Raw genomic sequence first — 20,306 nt, 5'->3', positions numbered from 1 at the left:
GAAGACTGCAACATAATTTTTATTTTCCAAATGCTGGGGAAGGAAGTGCTGCTTATGATAATACCTATTCCAATGTGCAGAGAAATGACCTGTATTTCTCATGGAGCACAGCTACTCTGGATGAGTTGAATCTCATCTACCTTTTGCCTATTTGAACACATCTTTGAAATGAAAACAATGACATAGCTTGGCCAAAGACAGTACACATCCAGATCCATTTAAATTTTAGACTACCTAAGACATCTTGTAAAAATGTTAATAATCAGTTGGAAAGATCATAAGTCTCTTTCCACTTAAAAAAAAAATACATATTCTCCATTATGAAATCCATGATAAATCAATTCTTATAATGCTTTGAAAATTCCTGAACTTCAATTTTATGTAATATTGAGCAGGAAGCAAGATGTGGAGCTCTGGCATCTGACAGAGAACTCTCAGTAGAGCGTAGTGAAGAAAGTAATAGTTCTGTCCAATCCATTCAGATTCCTTGGTGCTATTGACATCATACTGGCATCCTGGTCTGTACTCATAAATGAACAGGTACAGCTATAGGTCTTAGAGTGTTCATGTAAGATGCTCCTACTTGCTCAACCTGTTCATATATTCAGGCTCTTCATTTTTTGTCTGCTGAAGCTTCTGTATCATTTTCAAAGATTTCTTTGGGTACCCTTATTTCCAGTAATCTTCCCCTTGACCCACATTAGAGAGAAAAGTTCTAGTCTTTAGAACAACTACGAGCGAGCAAAGGCTTTACAGGGCATTGCCTTCACTGAGGAATGGATGAAGTTTTCAGTCTGGTGTCAACACTAAGCTCTTGTGTCTGTTCTACTGCAGATACCAAGGCTAGAGCATAGCTATCCACCTCAAATGTGAATCTAGATCCAATATTCCCCGTGGTAAACAGAGTCATCAGATCTTCTGGTTGAGAGGCTTTAAGTTAACACAATGAGCTGCTCATAGCAGCACCTTGCAGACTCATTCAAAAGTTTTTGTTCAAAAAGTGAAATATTCCTTATTCACCTGCTGAAGAAAACTTATGGAGTCAAGAAATATTTACCCACACCTGGATTATGTTTAGGACACTAGAGAAATCAGAAGGAAAGAGAATTTTTAAGAAAAGTAAAGCTGCTATGGATCACATTTGATCTTAGAACCAATGCAGCTGACGTTCCCTTGTACTCATTGCAATGTGTCATGCACTGTGTTATCCAGATGACATATGAATAGCAGTCTTCAGTCAGCACGTTAGACAAGGTGCTCTCTCCACTTTTATTTATTTTTTCACTGTGCATTAATGGCTTCTATTGGTGAAAGAAATCAACAAACAGAGTATGGCAAAAAGGAAAAAAAAGCACTATTAAATGTCTTTTGTAAATGGTATATTGCCTGATGCTTGTCCTTTGACACCATATCCTAGTGCACTGAAAAGAGTAATAAAGTGCTGATGCAACATGGAAATCTTTGCAATGGAAATAGATTGATTTTTAAAGGCCCTACTATTGAAGATTAAGGTATGAAAAAAGGAACTGTCAGCTTTACAAGAAGAAAAATTATAAGTCACAGTAGTAACATTTAAAATCTTCTTTTTGCATCTAAAATGCTGTGTTCTTTTGACAGATTTGGGGAATTTTAGCGGTCGGACAAGAAGCGCCGTCTCTGTGCGGGAAGGTCAGGGAGTTGTGCTGATGTGCTCCCCTCCGCTTCATTCACCAGGTACRGTAGGCTGCAGCTTGTACCGATCCTGGTCTTTTACAGTATGCTCATTATTTTTGAATGCGTACTTGATTGTGGAACTTTAAAGATGAAATAAACACAGCTCTACTGACAGTTTCTGAAGTACCAAAGGAGTAATTAAAGCTCATATACTATAAATGCCACTAAATAGCAGCAGAATTTCTGTTATAAGATTGCCTTATTCCCACTATTAAAGCTGAACAGGAATAGTCTCCATGCCACCAGTGTAATATACTGCCTTGAGGTCACAAAAGATTTCTTTCAGTTTAGAAACCTTCAAAAATTGTTCCAAACGTCAGTGTTGGGATACAGATGTAGAATACAAATTGACTTCTGTTTTTAATAGTACAGCCATGATTTTGGCTGCTTCTGCTCGCTGTATAGCTTAGTTTCTAGTACAATAGCGTCATTGCTAGAAGTCAGAGATATCACAAATCCCATGAATGCCTGTGAATTTCCAAAGGAAATTGTAGACACTCCAGAGAGGTTTTATATATAAATATATTGCTTTTCAAACCAGCAATCTTGCAATTTCTGCAGCTAAATATGTCTTTATGTTTGCAGATAAGTAAATATATCTTTATATTTGCATACTATATAGTACCTGGAACCAGCCTGGCAGATGGAATATCCTGTTTGTCAAAAGATATAGTATAGCCAGCCTTCTCCTCTTTGGGAAATGGGATCTGTATTGAGATGATTTTTTGTTCCTTCAAATTTGAGCCCTGAAAAAAGTCACACTGCAGAAGAAAGAGCTGTAGAAAACAAGGTGTTCTCTGTGTTTCTATTAGGAAAATGTGTTCTGTTTCTATTTATTCTAGATTTATTGTTATTACTGTATTATTGTTACCAACATAATTAATCCTTGTTATCTTCTGGCCATCTCTCTGCTTTCCTCTTTTCTGAGTACATTCTTTTGTTATTATTGCCTTTATAATCTATTTCAGATTTTGACACTACAATTCATATGTGATAAAACTGAGTGCACGATATTAATGCTTGGTTATAATAAGTCAAAATTTTGGGAGGAAAAAGAGGTAGGCAGAAGTGAGAGATGGTTTCAAACTGAATATGATTTCTCTAAACAGAGAGTTTAAGGATAGATGGGTATTATTATTATTGTTGTTGTTGTTGTTGTTGTTGTTGTTGTTGTTGTTGTTGTCATATACCTTTTAATATCCTTTTAAATTTCATTCCACAAAATGCACCCAGTATGTCATCAAAGTCTTCATAAGTTTTCTCTAAAATTATGCTGTTAAACTTGTATTCAGCCAGGTTATAATGCCATGCTTTACTGTAAACCTGTTACTTACACATTGTGTTTGATTGTGAAAAACTGCTACCTTTCATTTTCTTCAGTGTGCCAGCAAAATCCCTGGTGTGGAACCTACTGTGCCTACAATGACAGGTTGCAGTTGGTTTAGTTTATACAGTTTGAAGCACTGGTATAACTATGCCAATGGGAAAATTCCCTTCTGGAAAATATTTGAAGCCTGTGTTGGCATAATTTTGTCACTATAGCTATATCAGCAAACGTGCGTTTGGCAGTGTAGCGGAGCAGTCACAGAAGTGAGAGAACTGCGCTGACGGTGCCGGAGCTAACGCAGCCTGGTGACTGGGAAGGGAGCTGGGCCCCCCTTTCACCTGCGGGTTATGCAGTGCAGGGCTGCGGGTTAAGGTCTGCCCCTCCTGCTCAGGCCTCCCGGAGGGATGGCAAACAGGCAGGATCGCCCACATTTTGCTTCCAGCCCCCAATTTGTGTAATACTGAGGAGCTGCATACTCTGAGATCAGAGTCAGTCTGTAAAAGAGAATTGTGGACAAAGGCAGAACAGCAAGGGGGAAGGGTGTGAGCTCAGCACTGAAATTAAGCAGTGACTATGAAACTTCCTTTCTCCCCCAGTACTATCGCTACAAAGCCTTTTTGCAGAGCAGAGAAACTTCAAGGATTTGTGCACAGTAACATCTAAAATATAAAATAGTCTTTTTTGAGAGCATCCTATTTCTGGATAGTCCATTTTAGTTTCTGGGTCTGATTTTCAAAGATGGTATTGTTTTCTGTAGTAGCCTAAACAAAATTTGATACTTAAAACAATCTGGGAGACAAACCTTTAGGTGAATACCAAGCTGTGGCAGAAGGTATATCTATGTTAAATATTGCTTAAAGTTCAYGTGGAGTGCATAAATGTCTAACATTAACATGACCATGAGTTAGGAGGATGTTTTCTGACAGAAAAAACATTCTGTCATTTTGTAAATGAACACCACAAACTCAGCTATATTGATTTATCTACATTGATCAGCACCTTTAGAAATAATCTTTATTTACTATCCCAGGAGAGAAATCCATGATACGATATCAAATCTAGTCATTCTCCGCAATCTCACAAGCAATTCTTCCTTCAATAGAATCCCATTCCTCAACCTCTAAAGTTAATAACTACTTATAAGCTTGCCTGAGGTTTGAATCCTTTTAAAAAATGACAATATCATTGTGGGAAAAGAAAGATGACTGAGTGAAAAAACATTATATTAAAAGAGACATGGGTTTATTAACATGTTTTGAAATGGGAGATAAAGTAAATACTTTTGACTGAATAATACCTACAGTCCATTCTTACAGAATGCTATTCTTCTAGAAAAACCTGAATGTCTTTACAAAGCACCTGTGACTTAAAAAATACTACACTGGTTTCTTTTGGGAAAGCAGGTTTGAGAGAGAGAGAGAGAGAGAGAGAGAGAGTTGATTTCTGTTTATTAATGCTTTGATATATTATCAAGAGGTAATGCAATAAATAAACAAACAAATGCAGTCTTGGCATATATATAGATTATTCATGTAGGTTTTCATTAGATTGTTGTCCAAATATTTTACAGAGGAAATAAGCAAAAAATGCACCTGAAATATATTCAGAACATCTGCAGTGCAGTTCAGATGAGAGAATTATCTCTTGGTTTTAATAAATAAGTTTCTTAAGTTGTTGTCATCTTTGCTAAGAAATAGCTGAACAGCAAAATGAGGGAGTTTTTTCAGGAGAGATACTCTATCCCCTTTCTGAATGGTGAAGTAAAATGCCTAGATGTTGATTTTGTGCAGACGCTTTTCTCCTTGAGACAAACAGGCACCAGGAGATTCTAAAATCCTGCTTTCCCTAGATCATTATTCCAAAAAATGCTTCCTCTCATTTCTTTGGGAGTCCTATACAATTTTATCTACTCCAGAAGCTCTCACATTAATTCTTTTTTCTTTGCAAACCTTTCAGTTGTCCCTTGTGAAATACTTTCATAGTTCCATATTGAATAACTTGGTCATTCATAAACAACACATTTGATCCTTTTTTTTTTTCATTGGCTATTTCTCCTAGGTGTGTTTTCTACAGAGTTAACTCTTAGGTGCTCTTGGTAAGTGAGAGGATCATTAATTACCAGCTGCTTAAATAACAAGTTTTGTTTGATGATTCCATTTAGAAAGGTCTTTGCTGATTTTTTCCCCCCATACACAGTATTATTATTATTCATTGTGGCATTCTAAAGGATGCAAATACAGGGTTTTATTCAGTCATTTAATCATCTTAATTACAAGGCTTACTATAGTGAGATTAAAAATGAATGGAAGATTTCACCCAGATTTACATCTTTTCCTCTGAATTAATACTATCAGCTGAGCTTTTTAAGGCTTTTATTCAAAGCTTTCAGTATCTGCTTAATAGAGAATGAAGATTCTTATTGTTGGAATTAGAGCAGTGTTTATATACTACATTCTGCAATCATGGAAAGCAGACGCATGCTCCTTCCTGCCTCAAAGGGATGCAACCGCCTGGAAAAAAGCACTGCTTCATAATCTTTCAACATAACATCTCTACAGATGTTAAATTGTAACTCTTTTATCTCTTTCTAAAGGACAAATCTGATTTTACTCAGTTTGGAAACTGTGTTATAGGCTGCATCTTTATGTCTCCCATTTAATGTTATAAAACTGTAGCTTTCATGAGAAATGTGTCACGGGAGACGATTAATGCCAGTGCTATTGGAATCGCAGTACTTCCCATGCATCTTCTGGATGTCTGCATAGTATTTTGCTAAAATGGTGAGCTGCTATAACAAAACTCTTTAAAATATCAAGGTCCAAGAAGCTTTGCCCAGTTCTCTTATTTCCTACATAGCTGTCCTTTTACTCATATTATCTGTAAAAAGTAAGTCAAATAATGGGKTTTTTTTTAACTGCTTTTTTACTTATATATTTACACATATACATGTATAGATGTATACATACATACATACATACATATATATATATATACACACGTGTGTGTGTGTGTGTTTCAGTTTATTCAGTTCCTATCTCTGCATACTTTGGAAGTATAAAGAAAAGCACTTTGGAAGTATATACAAACCAAACACTACTCAGACTCTGCAAAAGGAATACGAAAGTTATATTTGCATTAAAGCTGCAACTTTGGGCTTTACCTTGACTACAGGCAGGAAACCAAATCCAGCTGAAGGGCAGTAGTTCAGATTTTCTGGCTCTAGACTGTATCGCTAATGCCTAAGGAAGATTATAGTAAATACTAGATGGTAATCGCAGATATTAATATGAGTATACACCTGAGAACACTTCAGCCTTTCATAATCTATTTRGTCTCACAACATCCCTTCTATTTAGAAATGGACAACTTTGTTGTACCTTGCTCTAGAAGAAAATCCTTGGCTGAGGAATCTGGTTTGGTATAAAGAGTTCTCTGCAGCTTAGAATTATCATCTTGAAGGAACAAGATTTAAGAAATGGCTCAGCTATGTTCGAATGATAAACATGTTCTCCTGTCAGAACTTCCCAGATTAGGCCTCTACTGCACAAATTATACATAGAAAGAACAGGACAGGCCCTAAATGACCTCATTCAAGTACAGAGGTGTAGACTTCTCCAGGCAAATTAATTACAATAACAAGCTTCTTATATCTGGGCTAGACTGCTTTCAGCATGCTTATTAACTTGTTTAATGATAGTTTAGGTATCTGCATGCAGGCTGCACCACAGTCTGTTTTAAAGGCGTACATATACCTTCTGGCTCTCTCTGCTTACTAAGTTGGCTTTTGTGAACGCAGTTCACAGGTGTCTAAATTTCTCTGTTCATAGGAAGGGCACGCGCCTGTCTTAAGGATGTGAATCAGTCCCAGGATCCTGCCATGTAACATGGCATTTTAGTGCACAGCATTAGAGTTTAAGTTTTTAAGCAAATCTAGCCATTACTGATTTCTTCAAAATCATAGGAGACCTGCAGGAACTTAGAGCTCTGAATCTCCATCTCACTCTGTAGACAAGACTGTGTGCTACTCCATCATGTTAACTTGTCACTACAGCTGAGGTTTCTTCCTGACCATGGTTTGTGACATCAGTATAATTCTTATGTATTAAATAGTTAACTAACATACAGTTCTTTTCTATGATATATTTTTTCAAATCTGTGGACAACTTTAGCATAGGAAGCTGTATAATATGCATCCTGCTTCTAGTAAAGCAGTGTGTAGGAGAAACATTTCCCCTCTTCCTTGTGAACAACTGGTTCCTATCAAAGCACTGTCCGTTCACAGTATTCCCAAAAGGTCAGCTGGACACATCATGCATCCATCTCCTTTAAGCTAAGCAGAACTTCTTCATCGGTCAGTACCTTTCGTTATTAGTTTGTAGAGCTTATATTTGTGACACTGGTGGTGGCAAATATATCATTCCACCACCAGACATAACTATAATCCCTTCCTAATTACCAGGCTTCCTGGAAAGGTAGAATTGTCAAACATCCTCATGCTTCTCCCTATTCTGGCAAAAGTAATATTTAGAGGACCACTTTATTTATTTCCGTAAGAGTGTTATATTAATGTTAGAATGAAAGACAAATCTGCGTCCTGGACTTTGCAAAGAGTTGCCTGTCTTGGGAAGATCTATATGAGAACATACAGGACACACRTCTTAAATTTTTTGTTAACTCTAAAACTTTTGAAAAGTTTAAACTTTTGTTTTTCTTATAAATGCATGCCATAGCATGTTCTTCTTCACCTGTTGAAATTCACTTTTGGAGTGTAATGCTTAAATAAGATATAACCCACTTAACAAACAATGTTGAAAATAGTTCCTGACCATATAGACTAGACAAATTTCTTTAATAAACCTTGATATGTCATATATACAAGAGAAGATGGTATAATTTGTCTGTCCATTCTCCTCATGCCCATAACAAATAAATTATCACAATGTAGATATAAAATGTTTTTAAAGTACTGCTTCAAGAGCCACACTTAGGAGTTGAATGAGTTGGCTATCATGAGTTGAAGGATACCCGCACCTTCCTCCTAGGTTCTATTTTTTGTTTTTTTTGACTTTAATTGAATGCTAACAAACCTTGAATTTTATTTTTCAATAATGAGAGAAAAATAAAAGTTAGGAGACAGGTACTCAGTCCTTTACACTCTACATTCCTGTCCTAATTCTAGGTTAATGACCATGCCATGGGGTCATCTCCTCTCCTCACCCATATTTTTTCCTAGAAAAATCACAGAGATGTTATCTCTTGCATTCCCTACTTTATCACTTTTACTAGCTTTCTGAGGCAGCTTTTGAAATTTTCCTGTCTAATAATGCTAATTGCCATGTGAGTTATCACTAAAGGGAAAGTCCATGGCCCCTGACATGGCTCAATATAGCAATCTGTATTCTTTATCTGTGCAACTGATTGATGACTATGCCTGTAGTTTTCATTATGGAATAAACAAACAAAATTAACTTCTCCTTTTTTTCTTCTATGGTCCTTTCATTACTCAATGCACAACCAGTAATTTTGCTGCTGACTTCCCTGGGGCACTTTCTAGTGTTTCCTTCCTCAATCTTGTTGAAGGCAATGCATGCATTTGAGGATATGAAATTTAAGAGTTTTGGAATGGTAGAATTTTCTGTAGGGTAGCATTGCAGCAAACTATGTTTGCCAATGAGGAGACAGGACAAGATACTCCCAGTTTGTTGGCAATATGTTATTATCAGATTTTAATTACATTTTAAAGATCTGAATGTGCCCCAAATTCTAGCCAACATGTTTATAAGAGGAATATGGATAAATAGTTATTATTCACTTTCTTTATATAAAATTCTAGATTTTTTTTTTAAGAAATAATTTGAAAAGTAACTAAATTAAAGAAAAAGCATTACCCATCCAATTACAGTAAATTGTCTCAAGGAACTTGCAGTTTGGTAGTTTTTTTAGAACTTCTCCAAATGTTATCAGCAGCCCTTAAATACATTTATAATTCTTAAATCAAAAAATGTGTTAAGCTATGCTAGGCACTGAAAGTTTACTGGCCCTAGACCCACTGGATCACTCGCTGGAACCATTCTTCCCCCCAGGGACTATGAAAATCTAGTGCAGGAAAACGGGTTGACCTTGCCCAATTAAGCCAGCACACGATGCCAGAAGAATGGGCAGCACTGACAAGGTCCGCTTAAGGGAGGTGTGCTGTTGTTTCACACATTGCTAGCATTGACAAATATTACCCCAGCTGCCAGTTCAGGGCAATCAAAGTGAGAGGAGATACCAGGAGAAGAGGGAGGAAGCACAGGAGATTAATTAATTTTAAAAATGCATTGAGTATGTTGGCCCTCAAACTCGTGCTATCTTGCCTTTCAGGCAACCACCATATGTGGCTACTTCTCTAGAGCTTGACAAATGGGACAATAATGATGGAAACTTTCTGTAATGGGCAAGCTCCTTTTCCCTAGGGACAAGTTACTAGCCTGTTACTGAGATGTCCCAGCAAATTAGACATAACTATCAGGAAATCCACAGCCTAGTGATTAAACACGACACCATTATCCTGCCAGGTTTAACAGAAATGTATGTTCATGGTTTCACATCAAGATTTCTGCAACAGTTATTGTATAGTAGGAGACAGATTTGCAAAAACTTTTTCTATGGTACAGGCTATACGACTTTTAAAATAGCAGGGACCCAACATTAATAGATTTAAGATTGAATAATATACAGCCATTAACTGGTATAGGGCTCCTACAGAATTGACCCACTCATAATATCCTTTCTATTAGAACCCATTTACTATTTAGTTCTGATGTTTTACGAAAATGGTAGCTGGAACAATAACATTGTACAAACATATCAGCTAGTAAAATATCAGCAAGTCTATTTTGTTTAAGAGAGAAAATCCCTAATTAATCTCAGTTACCTCTCTACTACACACCACAGAAAAGAATAGCGAGAAAGACAGAACACATGTTAATCAATATAACTAAGGAGAAGATGCCAGAAATATAATGCTGATAAAATAGCTGAAACAAGGGGAAACATAAGATAAGAGGAAGGAAGAGATGAGAAATGATTTACTTCTAAGGCTCTGGAGTCTAGCTCTTTCTCTCCATTACTCTTGTGGGAAAATCTTAAAAGATTTAAAAAGAATGAAACCAGTGGCTCTTTTTTGAAAATGTAATTGACAACTGTCTGCACACCAGGTATGATTAATTCATTTTAATGGTGATTCTGGCAGAGGTGACTATTTGGTATTGGAGGTATTAGGAGGTCAGTATTGACTCTGCRGGAGAAAGCTCTGGGCTGAACCAATCTTACTTCTGTAAGCTGCTTTTAACGAGATTCTCTGTATGAAAAATTTCAGCGATTTGTTATTTTATATGTTATGAAGGTGAATTTACAAACATTTGAGGTGTTGCAGTGTTTACTGAGCCATGGATTTGCATGAAGCTTTATTTAATCTGGTCCAGGTTAAAGAGGCTGTATGGAAGCAACTCTCAGTTCGGTGTTCAGTTTTCGCTTTTCTTTTTTGAAGAAGAAACTAAAAATTATTTATAAATATATACATGGGTGTGGGTATGCATACTGTCCATATTTGTACACATATGTTTTAATCCATTCAAATCCCAGTTGTCACTACTCAGTTCATGTTTTTTCCTTCCAGTACAATAGTAACAGAAATGAAGGTAGTTATAATTTGGCAGCAAAGGTTTTAAAGGCAATTGCATGGTTTTATCAAGGAGAAAAAGATTGAATAGATATAAGCATAATGTCATAAAATTCAGGCTAAAATTTGAACGATTACATCCAAACCTGAACCACTGTGCAGTAGCAAATGTGCAACCTTTATCTTCTGACAAGAAAAGGTGTTTTCCACAACAGTAACAGTGGAACAGTGACTTTTATTTGGTCAYGATGCCATCTTTTTAACAAGGTTATAATTAATACCACTCTTAATGCTGATAATTTGCTTGCCTATTTCTATCATCTCCTCTGTTCTCATGCTATGTTCCAATATTGTTAAAATCATATCTGATGACTTCATTAGCCAGCTAATACAATTCCTGTTGTGATGATGCTATTATCCTACAGTAGAGAATCTGTCACTAGAAAATTTCACTTCATTTATTGGTTTACTGAAGTGTTATTTTCATGGTATTTTCTTCTTTCAATAATTAAGTCTTCCATTGGAGACTGGAGGGATGAAAATTCATGAAGAAGCAGAGAAAGGAAAGAAGGCTATAGGTAATATCAGTAAAGGGTCTGTCTCAGTTTGGCCTTTTCTGCAGAACCACAGGGTCCTTTAAGACCTTGGGTCAGTCACCCCAATTCTATTGCAAGATAAARGGCTGTGAAGGGTGGCGGGGTCCCTACTTCTGATATTTGAACACCACAATCCCTACTTTTGAGATCTTTCTATCAGTCTTGATGGACAGTAGACTGGCTTAAACCTTCTCCACTTAGTATAGATGTTCAGGAGGACTTGCCAGCCAGCAGGACTCAGCTCTGCCTACTCTGTCCATAACAGATGAAAGAAATCTGGGACCTCACTAGGGCAATAAACAGGCTCAGGCTCATCTCTTTTAGAGGGCTCCAAAGCTTGGCTGAAGCCTATTGCTGAGTACACTATAGCAAACTGCCAGAAGCTGCATCCATCCATTTTTCATTTACCACAATCAAAAAAAGGTCAGTGAGAGGCAAGAGACAGGGGAAAGTTAGACATATGCTTATGAAAATTGTAGACGTATCCCTTTCTGCTCCCACTGGCCTCTCAGAAAGGGAGATGGTGGCCTGTGTTTCTGCATGTACATGCTGTGTATTTGCATTTGTGCATGTTTCCTACTTTTCCACCTTGAGGCAGTATACTGAGTAAAATCCTGGGCAAGGCTAGTGAAGCAACTGAAAGGGTTAGGGATTTTGCAAATTTTGGTGAGAAAAAACAACAAGAGAAAAAGAACAGTGAAACCAGAATAGTAAGAGATCAGTGGGCAGTCCTTAACTTTCCTACTTAGTCAGTGGAGTCAGGGAGGAACCCATCTGCAGATGAGAGATGCTTAGTACCTCTGAATCTGCTTTTCTCCTTTTTTTTGTTTTTTTTTGTAAGCCTGAATAGCTAATATAAATATTCTGAATCATTCTCCCATGCTTGCTAAGCAGGTATCAGAACAGCTGTGTTAGGTGTCTGAATATAACCCTATAACTTAAGAACCATAGTCACCAAATTTTAGAAGCTATATCAAAATTTTCAAAAGTGATCCGTTTCAGATGCTTCAAATTTCACATGCCCAGCTTGAGAATTCTGAAAGGGACACATTTTTTCAAAATTTACAATTAGTCCCATTTAAGATATCTCAGCTTCAGAATCTTATCAATGAGGTATTTAGAAACTTAGCTGGCATTGAATTTTGTGGATAAAATGGAATTTAGCACAGATCTTACAAACTACCATATAGTTTCAATTCTGAAGAGTTTTTATTCAGCTCTGGCAAGTGCAGGTTGGAAAGAAGGAGCAATACTCCATTTTACAGAGAATAATAGCAATCAAGTGACTGGCTCAAGTCTACACAGAAAATTTCATGAGCCTACAATTGCAATGATTTGCAGTCCATATCTAGTAACTTTAAAAAATCATACTTCATATCTCAAATGAAAAGGGCTTTGAAAAGATGATTTGTATTATGAAAACTATACACGTACTCAGCACAGGAGGGAGTAGAATTGCTTGTGGTTTGCATTCCTTTAATATTGGCATTTCTTTTAGAACAAAAAAATTCAGGGAGAGTTGGAAAAGTATCTTCTTTTTCCATGTGATATATATATAAACTGTGACACATCAGGTGTCACTTTGACAGCTATTGCTAAAGGATTGAGGAGGAGAGATTATAATCATGGGACACTGCCCTAGGCTGGAAGTAAGACAACAGAAGGCTATGTATTATCTCTAAATAACAATTATGTGACAAGTAGAAGATGGATGGAAGAAGTTCAATGGGTTTCCAGTAGCACAGAACGATGTACACAGGGACTCAACTGTGTATTGTCTATATGTAAAAACAGGTAAGAGTTACAGGCTCTACACTGTTAAATTCTAAATGATTGATTGTTGATGGGGTTATTTGTAGTGATTTATTTGTACAACATGGTTGAACAGTGTTATTGGCATTCCAAGGCAGTTTGCTAATGTGACATGTATCTCCCTCTTCATCTGCACTTTCTTTTTTAATTGAGATTAAAAAATCACCTGTCACTTTCATTCTTAATAAACAAAAAAATGTCTTTTGGGGACTACAAATTTGGTTTCATGTTACTGTTTGAACCATATGTTCACATATTCCATCGTCTTCAGAAAGATGTGATGGAAGACCCACTCCTTGGTACATTTAAGCCTAGAAAATGCACCTGGAAGGAACTGACTACTAGACCTTGAGCATGAGGGACACTATGTGATTTATACTGACTTTTTTTTTAGCATTTGAAAATCAGTTCAGCAAACAGAGGGAGGATGAAGGGGGTAACTACCTATCTCAGCTGTTCATCTACAAAGCTCCATAAGGATTAGTTAATTATAAAGGTTTTTTGGGGGAAGGGGGTGTTGTTTGTTGTTTTGGTGTTTCTTGTAGATGTAAAAAGAGCTGGTGAGAAGTGGAAATAAATGCTAAAAACTGAGAGAATTATGTATTAGTGGAGATTTTGCTTTGATTCATGACTGCTGAGAAGTCCTTCCAACTTTTTCAGTTTTCTCATATAAAAAATGATGATAATACTACTGCCCTTTCTTTGGGATCTTATAACAATAAATACTATGGGGGCAGGCCCTAGGAAGACCCATCAGTCATACAATGTCACGGCTGAGTAGGTATAAGTCATGGGGGAATTCACCAAATGCTGACCTGTAGATTAAGCTAGCAAGAGCCTTTAAAATTATATTAAAAAACCTAGCACCAAGAGAATATAGACCAGAGAGGCAGTGAGATGTACCTTAAGTGCAGTATGTGCAGCCATACAAAGATGATTCCATGAACTCTGGATCCTCAGATTTGCTGACAGAATTCCTATGAAGAGTACATAAGGCTGTCAGGAAAGATCCTATTTTTAAGTACAAACTAGAACTGCAGTAGCCCTCCATTTTCAGTTCTGTACCTTAAAGCCTGAAATTAAATCTTGTTAAATCATTGTTTTTGGTACTATTAATAAGGATTATTAAGGATCATTAAGGAAGGTCTGGCATTAGGAATCAAGATGAATGAGGGATTAAGTGACAAATTTAAGTTGCTTTCTATCTTGGAAGTACAAAAAGCCAAATTGAAACGTATATATACACCCTTGGAGAGACTGATACTCTGAAAACGCAAGTACTAGGGAGTATTGCCAGCCAAATTACAGAAATCTTTATACAGAGCTTCTGTTGATAAATGCTGGGTTTAGGAATGCTAGGGATGCTGAGTTTTTGTTAAGGATGCTCAAATGGAAAAGATAGAATGCCACTCTTGCAAGGAACAGTTGACAGAAATATTCCACAGCTCTGGATGAACATCATTACCCTGCCATGATTCCCTTCTTAGTGTTCATGGATGTCCTAATTCAAACTAGGAAATATGCTATACCTTCAAAATGCATTCATCTACTGAAATCTCTGCAGTAGTTGTAAAATTAAACTCCCATGTAATGCAGCAACACACCTGCGTGCAGGATGCTGGGGTTCACAACAGGTAACACTGTGGAGTAGGATTTTTCATTGTGTTCACTCCTGCAGCAGATGTACGTAAAATAAATGGGGCAGGAGTAACTATCACACCAATAGCATTAAAATGGAGGAAAACTCAAGTATCAGAGCAGATAAAGATTCTGATCTGAAAGAGAGAAGTGAAGGGTGAAAGAGAAGAAAAAGAGGGAAAAAAAACTTCTTTAAGTACTGTTGGACATTTTGCCAAAGAACAAAAATTGTTCTCTCACATAAGTATTCTATAGTGATGTGTTTTCCTGAGCATGAAGCAGTTTGCTCAGTGTTTTGCCATGCTACACTTTTCATATGAGGAAAATAGTTGGTTAGTCAGGCATTGGTTATTGACATTACCACAGAAATTTAGGAACAGCTTGTAAATTCTGGTTCGTTTGTATTATTAAGAAGTAATCATCTTGTGTTACTGAGTATCCAAATCATATCTATCAGAAAAAGTTTCTAAGAATAATGGGCAATCCAAATCAGAGTTTATCAGTGACTTGTCCTGGATATTTCTCACTGTCAAGTTTTATATCTCCTGTAATCAATGATTACAGCTGCATCGTTTTGTTTTTTTAACCATATAAAATGTTCAGCAGTAGAGGACTAAGAACTCCAAAACAAGATCAAAACTAATCTTTTTGATTGTGGTTTGCAGTCAGTTTTTAATCTTTTCAATGTACAACATTATTTTTTGTTTCATTCCAATTTTTAATAATCAGTGATGTTTTTTATAAAAAATTGGTCTAGATTTATTACATAAATTTTGCAGTCTTTATCAATTATATATATATACATATATATATATACTGAGTTAATTTGACCAGATTTATTTTCCTCCAATACTGATCATTATATCTCCCTCTTTAGATAGATAAATTAGATATTAATTGAGTCTCATATCAGTCATTCAATTATTTCATCTGAGATTGAAGGTGATGAACCTATAATGATGTGGGTCTTCCTGATTACCTTTCCTCAGTGCTGGAATAAAATTAGCTCTTTTTCTTGTCTCTGGAAATTGCTGATGTTCCAATAGTTCTATAAAATCAGTAGTGTTGATTAAAAGCTGCATAGCTAATTCTTAAATTCTGAACTGAAGTTCTCTGATGATGCTTATTTAGACTGTTTAACTTTATTGCCATCCAATTTTTTCTGCTTCTATGGAAAATATTGCAACATTATACAGTGACATCTGCATTACTTGTTGTGGTATAAAAGGCAGAACATCAATTTATATCGGGCACTTCAGGATTTAAATTCATTAACTTTGATTTCCCTTCCTACCTAATAATAGATAAATATCAATAGTAAGCCCATCATTAGAATTCTTTTTTGGGGTCTTGAAATATTTTTAAAATTCCCTATTCATAGGTCATCAGCCTTGTTGATCAAAGATTCCTTTTCCCAACATTCTGCTTCCCTGATCAGTTTCTTTCAGTCCTAACCAAAAATTTATTTATTTTGACCATCAGCTTTTTTCCATAAGCTTATATTATTTTCATAATTTGTTTACTTGTCTAAGACAACAATATATATTGATAAAATAACCTTACATTCTGTAATTAGAGCATGTCCAAACATTCCTTTACATGAAAAGGTTATTGAGAATTTGGTATCTCAAAAATTATTCCAAAATATATCAAGAAAATTGAACTTCCTTTTTTTTTCTTTTTTGAAAGGTAAAGGAGGGCCCATCATCAGGCTGACTTTGAGTTCTGGAAACTAACTGCAACATATTATTAAACATTCAATTTGTAAGCACTAAGATGATTATAAGGTGATAAGAAACAGACAGTATGGATTTGTCAAGAACAAATCATATCTAACTTAAAATAATTTTTATCTTTGAAAGTGTGAGTGGGCTAGTGGAAAGAAAGTTATATTTAGCATTTGTGAATGACTCCTAGCTGCAAGATACTACAATTTTTGAAGAGCACAGAATGAGAATCCAAAAAGATCAGTAATTGGAGAAATTGATTGAAATTAGTAACACAAAATTCAGCAAAATGCAAAGTACTACACTTACCAAAAAAATCAACTATACAGATAGAAAAAGAGGAATAATTGATTAGTACTTAATTAACAATTATATTATATTATATAAATATTGTATACTATAATATATAATTTACATAGTATATATATAATAAACTGTATAAATATATTATGTAAACTATAGAAAATTTAATACTTAGTGGTATTCTAGGGTGTAATGGGGGACGGGTCACCTATAGGGTATCTGAGATTATTATTCTAATTATTAACAATGTTAACATCTCAAAAAGTATACCATGTCTAGCTTTGGGTCCTAAATTCTAAGATGCAGAAAAGCAGGAGAAAAGTTACCAATAAAACTGACTAAAGGATTAGAAATCATGACTTCTAAGGAAAAGTGAAAGGAATTGGGTTAATGTAGCCTCAAACACAGAAGACAAATGCAGACCAGGAATAGTCTACCATAGTAAGTGTAAAAGTTTAACATTAGCAATAAAGTGTTTTTATATGCTTAATGGGATATGTTGATTAAGTAATAAACAGTTTTGTAGAAAAGGAAATGTACACTAAAATTAAGTAAGGTTTTATAATTATTAACTGAGCAATGAAACAGGTTAATCTGGAATCTAAATTCAGGCATCTAAATCACTAGACATTCTTAAGGACTTGGCTGGCAATATCTGTTTGATCTTGCCTCTGGGCAAAGGAAGGGCCTGAAGAAGTTCTTGAGGTCCTTTTGATCCCAATATTTTGATTATTTCTAAAACACAGAATATTTTTTAAATATGAAAGTCATACCAATAATAAACAAATGCACATAACAAGCTAGCTTCTTTTCCTAAAATCCATGTTTTTCTTGTATGCCACATAGCCACTTTAAAGAACATACATATGAGAAAGAGATTTCATGAGTGTCCTGTATATAGGTTTCAATGACTGGCTACGTTTCATACATGTCAAATGTATAAATGAGATTTCCTAGGCTGTGCGTGTTAGTGATGACAATAAAATATTTGTACCTTCCRAATACAAAATCAGTCCCTACAGTGCACTTACCTTTCCTATCATATTTTAGTTATTGGCTGTGTAAATGGTTATAACGAAGAAAATACTTGAAGATTTATCACAGTAATTAAATCTGAACAAAGACAAATATGTGATTGGTAGAATTTTGTTTCAGGTAAGTGAGCAGTAGATACGGAGCCCCCAGAGCAGAAAAGAAGCAATTTCATTGCTAGTTGATAAATAGACAATATCTGTTTGCTCTATATGGGTGTATTACAATGCAACAAATAAATTACCTTCATTAAATATTTTCTTGGAGGATTAATGAGCACTGATAACAAGCTACAGCAGCACAAAGAAATGCACCAAAATTATTTATCTGCTTGCGGTGGGAGGATGGAGGCACAACCAATTGTTACCATTCATCTTAGCTAAGAAGAAGTCTTCCCCACCCCCCCCCCACACATGTGAAGTGTAGTCCATCATTAGAGACTGCAGCATATTGCACTCTTATATTTTGTGGCTGGTACACAGAATACCTGAATAGCAAGTCTGATGATGAAGTTTAAAACTAGGCTTGAGATAAAATAAGATTTTGTATTTTCAGCAAGGGAGATATAGGCATATATTTTTCCCAATGACTTATTTTGTTTAAACTGAATATTTCTGAATGGTAAAGCAAAGCCAGCAGGCAAATTACATGGTTTATGCCTATGTACAGTAAATTCAGACCCTAATACTGAGTGAACTTTTTGCTGCTTTTCTATAATAAAAAATGGAGAAGAACAGAAACAAAGAACAACTTCTGCAGGACTGCTAAAACTCCCAGATCGTTTCAGATTTTGGCTGTCAAGAGGAATCAATACTGTTTATTCATCAGGTACTGCCATCTTGTGGAATTGGATTAATCAGAGAAAACCCTAAACAGAGAGTAAGAGAAATATATTTTCCCAACTGGATCCCAGAGGACACAGACTAGCATATTTCCCACTGTATCACAAAAAGAAGACACAAAACAGACTTCTTTCTGGTGCAAATACTGTAACTCAGCAAAAGTGTAATTGTGGGATGTGTTTGTATGTTCTGTCTCTAAGGAATGAAAAATGCATTATTTAACAATTGTTATGGACTGTACATTGAGGTTCTAGGTGGCCTTAAAGGAGTTTTTATGGTGATTTTCTTGTCACAGCTGCACATGCCACCTGCAATACTGCTTAGCTGACAGGACTAATGAAAAGGCTATCCCAAATCTAAATGTTAAGAAGATAAAACAAGCAATTTCTCAAGAGAAAAGCCTTGAAGACAATCTGAAAAGCATTCAGACATTAACAAGCATAAGGTGAATGCTTGGTGATGTCTGAATGTCTCCACTACAACTCTTGTTGCAACATCTATGGGGTTATTTTTTTGTGACCCACATGGTGGTAAGACTTTTGCATCACCATGGTTACATCTTCTGCATCAGAAAGATAAATCCAAATACACAATAAAAATGCTGATGTGTCAGTATTCCAGCTTTATCCATTATGGGAATATGTCAAATTGTGACAGTTTAGGAATTARTGTTGTGAGGCGGAGAAAATAATCTACTAAAATCATTTAAGAAATAATAGTAAACAAAATTTCACTCCATAAATTCATCTTGGCAGGAGATTGATGTGTTCTTCTCACTAATTTATCATCGAGTGACCCAGATTTTCACCCGCATAGCACAGTAAAAAGTCCTTAATAAAACACAGAAACAAGTTGGGCGTTCGGAAGGCTTTCTAAAATGACCTTCAGAAAACAGACACAAAGCTCTTGGGAGAGATTTTTCTGTAAACATGGCTGATCATTCATTAAAAGAAATGCCAGCTTTGCCATCACCAAAATGACTTAAATCATTTTCACACCAAAGTTTTGAGTATAACAGAACTTACATTTAGCAGAAGATTCCTTCATCCCATGCCACAGGAGAATGCCAATTTACAACTGCGTCTGTAATTCATAATTTTTGTGCCTTTTAACTCTTGTTTCTGGGTGTATTGATGAATAATATCTACATAAAAGTTTGTTTTCTGTTGGCAATCAACTGCAATTTCCAGAAAGGGCTCTGCATCATCTTTGTGGTTTTGGCACAGATGTCATACTAAAAATAAAATAGATGGCCATAAAAATAAAAAATAAGCTCTGTAGATGTTCTTTAAAAATACTCTGAACTTCTGTATATTGTAGTATTCATGGTTTTCTATTTTCACTGAAACTTTTCTTCCTATTGAAAGCAAAATGAGTACAGCATGGAGAAACCATTCATTTGGTCATATTTAAGTTCTTCTCATATCTAGAGTCATTACTTCTATATTTTACAATTGTAGGTGTAGTTTGGCTATTTAAATTTTGGAAGCAATGACTTTTAGCTTCAAAATTGCTTCAGATTCAGTGCTATTTTCCTCTCAGTCTTGAGATGCAACTCTGCGACTTAGACTGATATTAAAAAGTTAACACAATGACTGTTGTGTTCTCTGTTTAGTCTACTGACACTGTGTCTAAAATCTTTTGATGTAAACC

General features: G+C 35.7%; 1 protein-coding gene across 1 annotated transcript in view; it reads left to right on the top strand.

Moving 5' to 3' along the window:
* Positions 1 to 20,306, top strand: part of CNTN5 (contactin 5) — a 195,976-nt gene that overhangs the window by 2,004 nt on the left and 173,666 nt on the right. Inside the window, exon 2 of the mRNA XM_026073782.1 lies at positions 1,618 to 1,713. Coding sequence (XP_025929567.1) covers positions 1,618 to 1,713 — 96 coding nt within the window. The remainder of the gene's footprint in view (positions 1 to 1,617; positions 1,714 to 20,306) is intronic.

Source organism: Apteryx rowi, unplaced genomic scaffold (assembly GCF_003343035.1).
Source record: "Apteryx rowi isolate R43461 unplaced genomic scaffold, aptRow1 scaffold_378, whole genome shotgun sequence".
NCBI lineage: Eukaryota > Metazoa > Chordata > Aves > Apterygiformes > Apterygidae > Apteryx > Apteryx rowi.
This window is presented reverse-complemented; position numbering and strand designations above follow the sequence as displayed.